Raw genomic sequence first — 13,447 nt, 5'->3', positions numbered from 1 at the left:
TATTAACAAGTACGACAGTGCTTTAAAGATTTTTCAATCAGCATTTCTTAAAATTTGGGAAAAACCTAGACTTGAAGTAAAACTGTAAAGCATGTGGTGAAAATCTTACAAACATTAGGAGAAATCATACATTCATTCTAAACAGAAAGAGTATTCTATTTTTTCAACTGCAAGGGATCTCTATTCAACCTAACTACAGGTATGCGATAGATTAAACCTATGAATTCACAAACAGAAATAATCCCCAACATCAATGTACCCATTTGCACAAATGACATTTAGGCCCCTACGAAATAGACTATGGCAGAGCAGATTGGTTCCAAAGCATCACAGAAAGTGCAGTTCAAGCAAGAAAAGACACAATCACGAAACAGTGCACAATACATTAGTCACCAACTTGAGTTCGAGTTTACTGTTAAAAAAATGAATTACAGTCGACATGTGTCTCCAGGTACTTTCCTTGTATTCCAAGAGTTGACAAATTAGATATTTGACCATTGTTACTAGTGTGATGTGTAAGCATTATTTTGCAATGGATCACTAACGAATCATGGTAGCTAGTCCAAATAAGGCAATGCTGTAGCAAACAGTTAATGGCTATATTAATCAAATTTGAAGTCTGAAGTGTTATTTTGTATCTTGGGGTATATCTACCAATGGAAGTTTTTTCTAATAGCTGAAATGGTTTCATGGTCAGACAATGCATGGGGTTAGGTTTTCTTTATTGATGTAGGCAATCACACATAAAAACTCCCATGGCAAAAGAATGCTAAAAAAATTTTACAACTTTTTTCAAATCGTTATTTCTCTAGGTTTATTTCAAATAACAAGCATCACATAACATTCAACTCATCGTAGGGTGGTGAAAAAAAGTATTTTCCATCATAGAAGACCAAACCAAAGTTATGGGAATGTCTGCTAGAACAGGGTACAAGAAAATTGGAGGGGTCAATTATCATTGTGCTTCTATTTGTTGCATTTTATATATATATATATTTTTTTTTAACATTCTTCCTTTTGCACATGATTGTTTTTGTAGTTTGGCTACTAACAATTACCCAAATGGAAGACAACAAAATGTGCATGCCCTGTAACCTAGAAATACATTTAAGGAGTGTTAGTCCCCAAAAAATAAAACAGAAAACTTATCCAAATAACAACCCATGTATGGAATATGAATGTACTCGTAGAATACATGTGATGTGCTCCGGCATACTCTTTGATGAAATAGAAAAAATGCAAATCTGTGTGCTTCCATCCAAGCTTGGAATACAGGTGGGTCTCTCCAGTGTGTGCACATGTCTACAGGCACTACAAGCGGATACCATAAAGCTATTAGGCTGGAATCATGGAAAGCCAAGTTGCTCATTCTTCTTCCTCTTGCCCAGACATGGTGATTGTTGGTCCGAACTGATGCGGATGGCGTTTTAATGTCACCACTTGTCACAGGGTCTTCCAATAAAGTGAGGAAAAAGGGAATTATAATACAGACAGAATAAACTGAAGGGCAAGTTGGCAAGGAGGGGGCATTGGTAATTAGAACATTTGAGAAAAACGGGCTCATACAATAACATATTGCCCTCCCTGTTCTTGTGACTCACCTAGCTGGCCAATTGTAAACCTCGTGTTGATCCACAAAACAACCGGCACCGCAGTAACAGACCAGGCTTAGACGACATCAGTGAAGAGTGGGCTGGATACATTAAATCATCAAAAGGCACAGGCTGGGCTACTATTCTTGGTTCCACAGAAACACAAGCTGTACATTCTTGGGTCTATTCTTTTCATTGGTGACAAAAAGGAAGTGTGTTCTTTTTGCTTGACAAAACAAATGTAGAGATTGTGATCTGCCTAGGAAAATGACGTCAGCATAATAGGCCACACTTTTTTCTTTTCAACTTATTTTTGGCCAAGAGAGATGAATTACTTCCTGGAGTAAGCCAAGCAAAGGATATAACAAGAAATGAATTCATCTAATAAAGCATTTTAGGGGACCATCAGAAAATAGCTACTTCAATTGTTCTTGATACTGTTCACAATACCTTCATATCTTGGATTCAGTATCTGGGTGGATAGAAGGGACGTTTAGGTGGAAAAAACGGAGGACCCCTTGGGAAAGGTGGCCGTGGCCTTTTTAAGCTGTTAAAAGGGTCCCTAGGCCTAAAGTCTTGTCGTGGGTCTCTCATCATCAACCTGTTTTGGACTGCGTTGTCTCTACGTGGTGGGCCAAAAAGAGGAGGTGGATATCTGCTGTGAGGTGGTCCATGATGCTCCCTTAGGTGGATAGGTGGGCCTATGTTTTCCCGTGCTCTAGGCGGACCATTGTGGTCTCGTTGAGGTACAGCCATATGGTCCCTTGGTAGCCCCATGTTGATGTTGTAGTGTTCTTTAATTGCTCCATGAGGAATTGCTCCATGAGGAACAGCTCCATGATCCTTAGGAAAAGAAACTCCACTTCGATCCAACATGGGAGCAGGGGGAAATGGAAGGCCTCCACGTTCTACAGGTGGCGGTGGAGGCGGTGGTGGGTTCGGAAATGGAATTCCTGTATGGTCTGGAAGAGGTGGCAGTGGAGGTGGAACAGGGAAAGGGCATCCACTGTGATCGGGAGGAAGAGGAGGAGGAGGAGCACCATGAGGCACTGGAAGTGGAGTTGATGTTTCTTTTGAAAAGAGATTTGGGTGATCCATTGGTGGCATTATTGGAATAGGATGATCTCTAGAGAAAAGGCTTCCATGATCCACCGATGGGCCCTGGGGTGGCCCAGGTGGACCAGCTTGTTCTCTATGAGTATGAAGGTTCTTGTCAAAGAGAGTGGGAATAGGTGGTGGCATACGAGGTTCAAAAGCAGGATTGAAGTTATTTGTTCTGAAATTATTTACATTATCCTGAAATTGTGAAACATGTTCCTTATACTGGGTATTAAAAATGGCTCCACTGTTACTACCCAGTGGTGGCAGATCACTTGACTGGCCATTATCAAAAGAACCTTCTGTGCCACTCATTTCAAACCAACCTACTCTGCCCCCATCCCTCTCAGGACCGCGGCTTCCTTTACCAATGACTCTGATCGATTCCACAGTTTGTATTGGTTCTCCTGACAATCTATCAGAGGTCTGATAACCTAAGGTTTGAATTGGAGCCCCTTTGTCTTCTGTGCTATCTGGTAAGTCTAAACAAGATGAAGACACTCTTGTCTCTATACGGTAATGCTCTTCCTGTAGCTGCTGCTCTTCATGAGACATTCCAGAGTGGCTAAGAACACTAGCCCCTTCATTGGGACTGCTTTTAGAAGACTGACCAAACTGTTTGTCATCTGAAGTTTTACGAGAGGCATTTTTTAGCATGTTCTTAAACTCAATTGTTGAAGTAGCGGAAATGGAAGAGCCTAATGGGCTCTCAACACTAGATATAGGTGGTAAACTAGAAGTGGCAGCATGTGTATTTGGAGTAGAGAAACTCTGTCCGAGTGGCACTGAATGAGGAGAATCTGGGAACTGTGTTTGGGGCAAAACAGAATTCAAGAGTGATTGTGGAAAGTTGTTATGATTGGAGTCTGGCGTGAAAAATTGGTCTTTATTACTAGTTGTTGGTGTTCCATCTGACCCATCTTCATTGCCTCCTAAACTATAATTCCCATACAACTCAGGAGATGCTGACAATCTAGTACAGCTGTCACCTTGATCAAGGATGGATCTTATAGATGGAGAAAAAACAGACTGTATGCTAAAGTCATGTGACCGATGACTATAACTACTTTGAATCGGCTGAAATTCCTCTGAATCCAAGAGTGTGCTTGAAGTTAAAATAGACTTTGGAGGCTGCTTGTCTACATTAAGTGTAGCAGAGGGAGGTGGACCAGAATATTCGTAATCACGAAAATCTTCATCTCCCTGAAAAGACGTATCCGGGTAAAAATTTTCTGGTGGAGAGCCCAATAATGAGGAAGGGAGATCCAGGTTGTCTAAAGATGGTCTGTACGCAGTAGGTGAAGATTCCATTCCGAGACTGAATGATCGGTACGATGCCAATGAATTAGATAGCTCTCGATAGTCTTCATCTCTGATCTGACGTGGTGACCTTGTACTACTAGTAGAAGATCCAGGGCTCATTATCTTTGATAATAATGACATGGTGTCAATGTTGCTTGAAGTTGGCTTGTCCATCATCTCATCTTGGGTTGGAGTGCCACTTCTTTCATCGCGTACTGGTGTTCCATCAACATTGTCCATTGATGTACTTGTTGGACCAGGAAGAAAATCATTAGATTGACTTTCAGGCACAACATTACTGGGAGGCAAATTGCCCAATATTGGGATATTTAAATTTAACCCACTGAAACCAGGATTTCCTTTTAAGAAATTGTGAATTTTCATTTCAAGGCTAGTTGGCGATGAAGACCCAGGTTCAGTCTTAGTCAGAGAAAGGTCTGAAGCCTGGCTCACGGTGTTTTCCACAGACGAAGGGGGAAGGGTAGTAAATTCAACAGTATTACTGGAAGGTTTGAAACCAGAGTTTGGCAGCCCTGGGTTATGATCCATAGATGTTTGGCTGACAGAAGTGGAAGAGACTTCAGAAGTAGAAGAACTAGGAGAGAAACGAAAGCTTTTTTGTACAAATGGTTGACTATTAGAGGGAGCACTTCTATCCCTCATACTGGAGACTGTGTTGTTAGTAGGAGATGAAGTGCTCTGTGATGTCGATAGGTTGGGTAAAACTGGGTTTCCAGGAACATTTGGAAAGTAGGCCAAACCTGAAAAGAGAAAAGTTTCAATTAGACTTCCGAGAGCATAATGGATGAAAATTAACTTATCCAAAACAAGCAGTTTTCATGGCCTCGAAGCACCCACTGTTCATGTTTTGCTAGTTATTTAGAGTTAAAAAGGGTACAGATAATTGCAAATAAACTGTGGAATCGCAAACATATGATTGCATTGTAACTAAATATAATCACAGGACATACAAAAAAGGGACAATTAATTACCTTTAAGACAGTAAAGGCATTAAGATAAAATTCACAATATGCAAAAAACAAATGTAATCATACTATTTGTGGAAAGGATGTTAAGCAGAAGATTAATAAACAAATTCTGCAAGTATTAACATGTCAAACACATAATATATGATTAAAAACAATCTGAGGATGCTAGGAGAATGAAGGGTGCCCTTATTTAATTACTCCTATTATTTAGCTTTTGTATATGCTACAGCTTTCTGATGGCAGAGGTGGGTAATGCAATACTTTTTACATAGGATATTTAGATAATTTTGTGAGCAAGCGGCGTGGGCCGCGAAACGCGTTGAGCAGTGTTGCTGGATATGCTGTTATGAAAATAAAATACAGAGTTTGGAGTATTGGTCGTCTTTGGTGGAAGGAGCTGGAAGTGCGCTGGAACTTTTGCGTGCGTGCAAAAAAACGGATTCATTTACACGCAGCACGGCTCTGCTGCACCAGATACGCACCGCCAAGAGAGCGCTTGGGAGCCCTCACCGGGACCATTCAACTTGGATTGGATATATTATATATATATATATATATATATATATATATATATATATATATATATATATATATATATATATATATATATATATATATATATATATATATATATACACACACACACACACAGATACATACATATATACATATACACACACGCCACTTAAACTTTAAAAAAGTGATGATTCTAGCTCAAATGCTAACTAATTTGCAAACGTTATTTCCCCCCCGGTGAACTTTACTATGATGCAGTTATTTTTCCAATCCAGCAGCCAGGCCCCGTGCCCAAACTCAAGTGCACAATCGGGGTTGGATACTGCACTGGGCCTCCACCCTGCCTGCAGTCAATCTCTGCTGTCCAAGGCATTCGGCTAATAAGTGCATGTAGCATGCTGAGCCTGGCCTGAGGTCAGACACTGCCCCATACCTCTTGCCATCAAAGCTAAGCCAGTCTTGTGGATGAGAAAACAGGGAAAAGGAGGGCGCACTGGAAAAACGGTTTTGAAAGTTAAGAGCCTTGACAGCTTTGGAGGGTCTCAAACTGAGACCCCATCACAAATGTCAAAACTAAGATGTGCCCCCCACTACAGCATGACAATAGGAGTAGAAGGAAAGAAATTTGTCAAGTCTTTCAAAAAATCTTAGAACAATGGGTGACAAACAGGGAGTTGGTCCTTTGAACCAGCATTTATTTCCTGTTGAATACAGTAGGGCTTTCCAACTGGTTTAATTCATTATCTTTCCTTACTTTTACCTGAGAGTCTGTGACCAATGTTGTAATACTCCCCAGACAGAGAAGCGGAGACTCCCTTGCACCCAGCTTGTTGTCAATCTACATAGCAGTTGTAGTCTCAGCCAAGATCTGTATCAATTGCAAAGGGTTAGGGAGAAATGCCTTGAGCGCACAACTGAATCGCCCTTTGTTGGAGAATCTGTTTTTCCAGAGACCTGCCTATAATCTCCAGCTCCTCCAGATGCACACCTCAATCTAGAGGTAGAGGCATCAGTTACAATCCTGCCCAAACCCGGTGGGGCTTGGAAGAACATCCCTGCCACAAGGTTCTCCGTACAACACACCAAACAAGATCAGCTGCAGTGTCCCAGGGGATCACAACAGGGTAAGACAGATTACTGCTGGAAACACTGTCTGCGGAACCACCTCTGGCAAGCCTAAAGTTCTAATGTGCATGCATGATCAGAAGGATGCAAGAAGCTATTATTTCCAGCAGACGTAACACCCTCAGGACTGAAATCCAAGCTCCTTCACAAAACATCTGAATCATACGCTAAATGTCCCAGATCCTCTGAGCAGGGAATAGGGTGAGTGGGGTGGGGGTTTGGGGGGGGAACGGGACACCACTCGGAGAAATGATGTGCCCAGTAGTGCTCTTAAAAACAGAGTGCACTGAGAAGGATGTATGCAAGATTTGGGAAAATGAATTGGGAAAAAAAAACAGGCCGAACAACAAGCTTGATGTCAACTAGTAAGGGTGAACACCATCTGCGAACACTCAGCTTTGAGATGAGCCCCACCAGTGCCATTACTTTTGTAATTCTTCGGGGTGCTGATGTTAGCCCAAAGGAAGACAACAAATTGCTATTGAGTGGAGCCAACCACAAATAGAAGGGATTTACTGAGCAACTGCAGAATAAGTACGTGGAAATAGGTGTCCTTCAAGTCTAGGGACACAATCCAGTTTCCTGCTTGCAGCACCGAAAATTGATCTATGGGCAGAATCTTGCAATTCTCCCTGTGGCATGAAAGGTTCAAGACCTTGGGCTCTAAGATTGGACAAAGAATGCCAACCTTCTTGGGACCCAGGAAGTACAGAGATTAGCCCAATTTGCTGCTCCAGCACCATCTCCACTGCCATTTCTGTAGGAAGACTGCAACCATATGCTGTAAGATATGTAGGTCTGGTTTCTTTTGACAAGGATAGGGAAGAGGAATCTGAGGCGGAGTCTGCTGGAAAGGTACAGCATACCCACTTTCTATAATTTGACCCACTGCCCAAATGTATTGTCTTCCAGCTTTTGGAAGGGAGGACATCCAACCTCCCACGGTTCTCCATGGCAGACCAGATGGAACTAAAGTTACTTCCTTGTTTGGTATAGGAAGAGGAGATGGGTGACTGTTCACTGGCAATGCTCTCCCTTTTGAACAACTTTAGTATTGTTAGACGCATGGATTCTGGGTTTGTTTTGGAGGTTGAGCGGACTGTCACTGCTTAAAGTTGAAGCCACTTGCGAAGCCCTGAAACAGCAATACTGTTTGTGGTGCTTTGGAGAAGTTATATAGGTCTAGGGATCTCACAGTCACTCAGCAAAGCTCAATGGCATGATTGGATTTGTTTCAAAACAATTTTTTGCCATCAAACGGCAAACCCAACTGTGTGGCCTGGAAGTTGGTAGACAATTCAGAGGTATTAAGCCATACATAGTAATGAAGGGCCATAGATGAGCCCATGGCTTGACAGTCAAGCACTGCCTTATCCAAGCCTGGTTGGATAGCCTGCTATGCTGCAACCTGTATTATACACCGGGTCGTTATTGGGAAGGGACCTATCTTCTTACAATTGAAACTCATGTAATAAAGACATGAGAAACCTTAGATCAACTGTGGCACAGGAGCATTGAATTTCACACCATTTTAACCCCTCCCTGCATGACTTATAATAAAAAAATTAAGGGAAAAAAACACTCCTTCGTGGTGGTAGCCTAAGACCAGATATACGAGTACCGAGGCACACTTCCAAAGAGGTTGTAAATAATCCTCAGGAATTCAGAAGGCAAAGGCCTGGCTGTTCCACACTGTGTCCCATCATGTAACTATTGACTGGTTTGAACACGCTGCTTGTATTCTTGTCTTTGCACTTCAAATCCTTAAAATCACACGTGTAAGACATGAATACATGCTGCTAAGCAAACTTTACAGACCACACACACCCCCCCACCCACACCAAGAAAACTGCACACTAATCTAAGATACACTGGACCCAACCAAAACTCATTCCACAATATTTTACTGATCTGTATATGGTACTTAAGATCCTACCCATACATTCCTTTTCTTACAGCCACAAGCTTAAGTAAAATCTGCTGCACCAAAACTGAAGTAGATCACCGCTCTCCTTACATATGGCACCAACACTCAACACTAACAGATCTGGCTACTACAACACTTTTCTCCAATCCATGCATTATGAGTAGAAGGCACTTAACAGACCATTCTAGAAGGTGCTTTGGGGAATCAACAAGAGGTAAGAAAGTGCTACAGTACAATACAAGTGGCGTAAGATTGGTTATATTAAAAGAGAATTCAAAATGTTGCATTCACACAGCTATCTACAAGATATAAGTTCTCGGAAAAGTGGTGCAGTTCCCCCTTCTCTGGGACATAGGAACAGAATGGGCCAAAGAGTGAGACCACAAGGTACTGCATATTCTGTGGGGAGGGGGGCAAGTGCACCAGCAGTCTGGCTAATGGCATGGTGATTCCTTGCTTACAAATAGTAAGATGGTGGCTCCATACATCTCGAAAATGTGATGCGAGAGGTCAAACATGGAATGGGAGCTGAGCAGCAGATCATTTTCAGGCCATACAGTGCTGGGTTGTAAAAAAACAAGTTACTTACCTGTACAATGTGGTTCTCCAGTATTGAGATCTTTCATAGATTCACATGCTTGAATCTTCACAGTCGCCATGGGGGGAGTCTCACGGTATTAGAAATATAGCAGTACGAAAGAAAAATTCCACGTAAACCAATACAAAGGGATTATACTTTGGTAACCCATCACCATCATTATATGGTTCAAAAGTCAGCCAATGAGAAGCCAGCCCTGACATCACATTCCCCTGCAGAGCCACCGTACCTCAGATTTCCAGCACCAGTGCGAGTCAAGGATAGTTATCGTGAGGTAAAACTGGTGTACCTTAAAAACTAGGAGGTGGGCGTGAATCTATGAAAGATATCAATACTGGAGAACCACAGTGTACAGGTAATTAACTTGTTTTTTCTCCAGCATTGAATCTTTCATAGATTCACATGCTTGAATCAGAATAGAAAGCAGTATCTTACCCATAAAAAGCGTTTTAAGGGTAAGGCCCTTTTTCCTTAAGTTCAAAATAGTGCATTTTCAAAATCTACTAGACCTTTTAGCCTACATAGTGGATTATGTGTCTCAGAATGTTAAAAATAACAAAGGCTACATATATATCAAGTATGAAAAAACAGAGAAGGAGCTTCACGGGCATCCACGATGGTCGCATGAGCACAGAGCTCCCAAAACCCGCGCCGCCCTTTGCAAATATCCTGCTAATATCCTGCTTCTGAAGACGGGCTTTTGAAGGCGATACTTGGCTGACCCTAATATTTCTTTCAAAATTGAAATCGGACGTCGGGAGCCACTTTTACATCGGCTCGTGCTTTTACGGTCTGCCCCGGGACGGGGCCGGGGGCTCTGCTGATCTTCAGACCGGGGAGTAGTTGAACAACAACGGTCAGAGGGGTCTTTCCCCAGGCGGCCTCACATCAACTTTCAGTTTCACTTTCCTAATCCGGGCTCTGATTGACTGGCATTCTTTTTGATCTACTCCGGATCTGGCTGACTTCACTCTACTGCTGTGTGCCTTCTTCCTTGAGGGTCTGGCTTCCATCTCTATTGGCATTTTCTCTCCTTTGGCCCCATTTCGTGTACTTTTGGCCTCATCGTGATCGTCCATTTTCATCAGGTCTCGAGGGCCCCTCCGGGGCTCTGTTTTCAAGATGGCAACCAAACCGGACACTGAGAAGCGCAAGACAAAAACGCCTCTCCGTGGGGGACCAACTCAATCTAATGTGATGGATCGCTACACCCATCCTAAGGGATCCCCCAGCGGCACTGGCCGTACTCCTGAAGACCCCACGGTGGACCTTGCTGCGCCCACAGAGGTATCGCTTCAAGACGTCATGAGTGCCATCACCAGTATGAAGGCCTCCATGGGACAGCAGTACGAGGCCCTCGCCTCTAAGATCGATACGGTGGCTGTCGATGTCACGCTGATTAGAGCGGACCTGGCAAAGACCAATGAAAGGGTCAAGGCGTTGGATCTGAAGACCTCCAGCCTGACGACTGATGTCACTGAGGTACAGACTGAGATCGGCAACTTGCGTTCGTCACAGGACTTGGTGGCCCGTCGGCTTGAGGAGTTTGAAAATAGGGCCCGGCGTAATAATGTACGCATTATAGGTGTTCCGGAAAATCCCGAAGACGCCGCCACCGACACTTTGGTGGAAGACCTGGTCCTGAATCACCTCGCCCCCACCGGTCTCAGTAAATTCTTCGCTGTTGAACGGGCCTATCGATTTCCGGGTGGGAAGCCGAAACCGGGTGCCCCCCCGAGACCCATTATTGCCACACTTCCATTTTCGGGACAGGGACGCTATCCTTCGGGCCTCCCGTGAGACCGGCCCTGTGAAATTCGACAACACCACTGTGAACTTCTATCCCGATTTTACTCCACTGGTTCAGCGGCAGAGAATGGGGTGTCAGGGAGTGAAGCGAAGACTGCGCGATTTGGACCTTAAATACGCCATGTTGTTTCCAGCCAGACTACGAATCGAATATGAGGAACAAACGTTTTTCTTTGATCGTCCGGACAATGTCAGTGACTGGATTGATTCCCTGCCAAAAAGAGGTGATCGAACTGAGCACCCCGGTCGAGCCGACGGTGGCTCGCCGGAGCAAGAGTGACACTATGGTTCCCGACTTCTGACTTTTCCGCCTATTTGTCAGCTGAGTTTGAATAATTGTTCTTTTGTTCTATTCTGGATCGGCCCGAGGGTGGCGGGGGTGCAAGGGGTCTCTTCCTCCTCCTGGGTTTCTTCGTGTAGATTAGTTTAATGATTGGGCGACAGGCACACTGCAAGTTGGGGTGGCTTCTGAGTCGTACGCAGGGGTGCAGGGTGGGGGGCGTTGTAACGGGTTCATGATGGGGGGGGGGGGTGGGGGGGTGTTGAATATGCTACTTACCAGTATGCATCTGTTCTTGGCATGTAGGGCTGCTAACATTCATATCTTTTGCATAGATCGCCGCCTAGTGTTGGGTCCGGATGATCGCACATTGTTGTCCTGGAAGAGTCTTCGAAGTATCCTGAGATAGGTGGCTCCTCCCCTGGACTACAGTGCGCATGGGCATCGGCTCCATCCCCAGATTGTTTTTAGCCATTGTGGCAGAGATGGAGTGAAAAGTGTAAAGGATGTCCATGCTAATGATTGAATGCAAGAGTATGTCTGCAGCTGCGACAGGCACCGGGGAGGAGGGTGGGCGATATGAATGTTAGCAGCCCTACATGCCAAGAACAGATGCATACTGGTAAGTAGCATATTCAGTTCGAGGCATGTGGGCTGCTAAATTCATATCTTTTGCATAGAATATATAGCAGTCCCTCCATTAGCGGCGGTTGCCCGTGCCAGATGCAGAAACCTGAAAAAGTGTCTTGAGAACAGCCTGTCCAACAGCTGCTTGCTGCTTGGAATGCACATCAACACAGTAGTGTTTTGTAAAGGTATGTGGTGTAACCCATGTGGCTGCTCTGCAAATGTCTTCTAAAGGAATGTTCCCCAGGAAAGCCATGGATGCCCCCAATTTGCGTGTGGAGTGCGCCCTTGGGGGTATTGTTAAGGTGCGTTTAGCCTTTTGATAGCAGATCTGGATGCACTTAACAATCCATCTGGCTATTCCTGCTTTGGAAATAGGGTTGCCCTTGTGCTGTGGCGAGAAGGCAACAAAAAGTTGTTTTGTTTTCATAAAGTGTTGTGTCCTGTCAATATAGTACATCAACGCCCTCCTAACGTCCAAAGTATGGAGCATTCTTTCCGCCACCGTTTGTGGGTTTTGGAAGAATGCAGGCAAGTCAATAGTTTGGTTGAGATGAAACTGTGACACCACCTTCGGAAGGAATTTGGGGTTAGTACGTAGTACCACCCTATTTGGATGAATTTGTATGAATGGCTCTTGGATTGTGAGCGCTTGCAGCTCACTGACACATCTCAGTGAAGTGATAGCAATAAGGAAAGCCACTTTCCATGTTAGGAACTGGAGTTCACACGAGTGCAGTGGCTCAAAAGGTGGTCCCATCAGCCTGGTGAGGACCACATTGAGGTTCCACACCGGAGCTGGCGGTGTTCTTGGGGGAATGACTCGTTTCAGACCTTCAAGGAAGGCTTTAATGGCAGGCACCCTGAAGACAGAGAGATGTTGCCTGTTCTGAAGATAAGCTGCTATGGCGGATAGATGTATCCGAATGGAAGTGTAGGCTAGATTGCACTTGTAAAGATGTAACAGATAGCAAATGATGTTAGGGATAGATGCATCTAGCGGGTTTATGTTATTGGCTGTACAGTGAATGACGAAACGCTTCCATTTTGCAGCATAGCATGCTCTGGTAGTCGGCTTCCTTGCCTCCTTGATGATGTCCATGCATTCTGGAGGCAGGTGAAGGTAGCCAAACTCTAGGACTTCAGGAGCCAGATCGCCAGGTTGAGCTGTTGCGGATCTGGATGCTGAATGTCTCCATGGTTCTGCGTCAAAAGCCTGGGCGTTAGGCGCAGCCTTTGATGCGGCACCACCGAGAGTTCCAGAAACGTGATGTACCATGCTTGGCGTGCCCACGTTGGAGCAACTAGGATGAGTGTCATCAAGTGCTGCCTTAGTTTTCTTGCCACTAGCGGTATCAGAGGTGCTGGTGGAAAAGCGTACGCAAATTTGCCTGACCAGTTCATCCATATCGCATTCCCCTGCGACTGTGGGTGAGGGAACCTGGCGGCAAAGTGTTGGCATTTTGCGTTTTCGTTTGTGGCAAACAGGTCTATCTCCGGATGACCCCACTGCTGGAAGTACGGGCGGAGTACAGATGGATGTAACTCCCACTCGTGCATCTGATGGCTGTATCTGCTGAGCAG

The 13,447-nt window shown here is 44.4% G+C and overlaps 1 protein-coding gene across 2 annotated transcripts in view; it reads right to left on the bottom strand.

The window, feature by feature from the left end:
* Positions 1-389: 389 nt before the first annotated feature.
* The window catches only part of RPRD2 (regulation of nuclear pre-mRNA domain containing 2), a 469,322-nt gene continuing 456,264 nt past the window's right edge, over positions 390-13,447 (bottom strand). Inside the window, exon 11 of one of the 2 annotated variants that reach the window (XM_078669938.1) lies at positions 390-4,753. In XM_078669938.1, the coding sequence (XP_078526064.1) occupies positions 2,058-4,753 (2,696 nt within the window). In that variant the 3' untranslated portion in view covers positions 390-2,057. The remainder of the gene's footprint in view (positions 4,754-13,447) is intronic. The other variant, XM_078669937.1, reaches the window with a different exon arrangement.

This window comes from Lissotriton helveticus, chromosome 12 (genome assembly GCF_964261635.1).
Source record: "Lissotriton helveticus chromosome 12, aLisHel1.1, whole genome shotgun sequence".
Classification (NCBI taxonomy): domain Eukaryota; kingdom Metazoa; phylum Chordata; class Amphibia; order Caudata; family Salamandridae; genus Lissotriton; species Lissotriton helveticus.
Note: the sequence above shows the minus strand (reverse complement) of the source record. Positions and strands in the feature narration are given on the sequence as shown.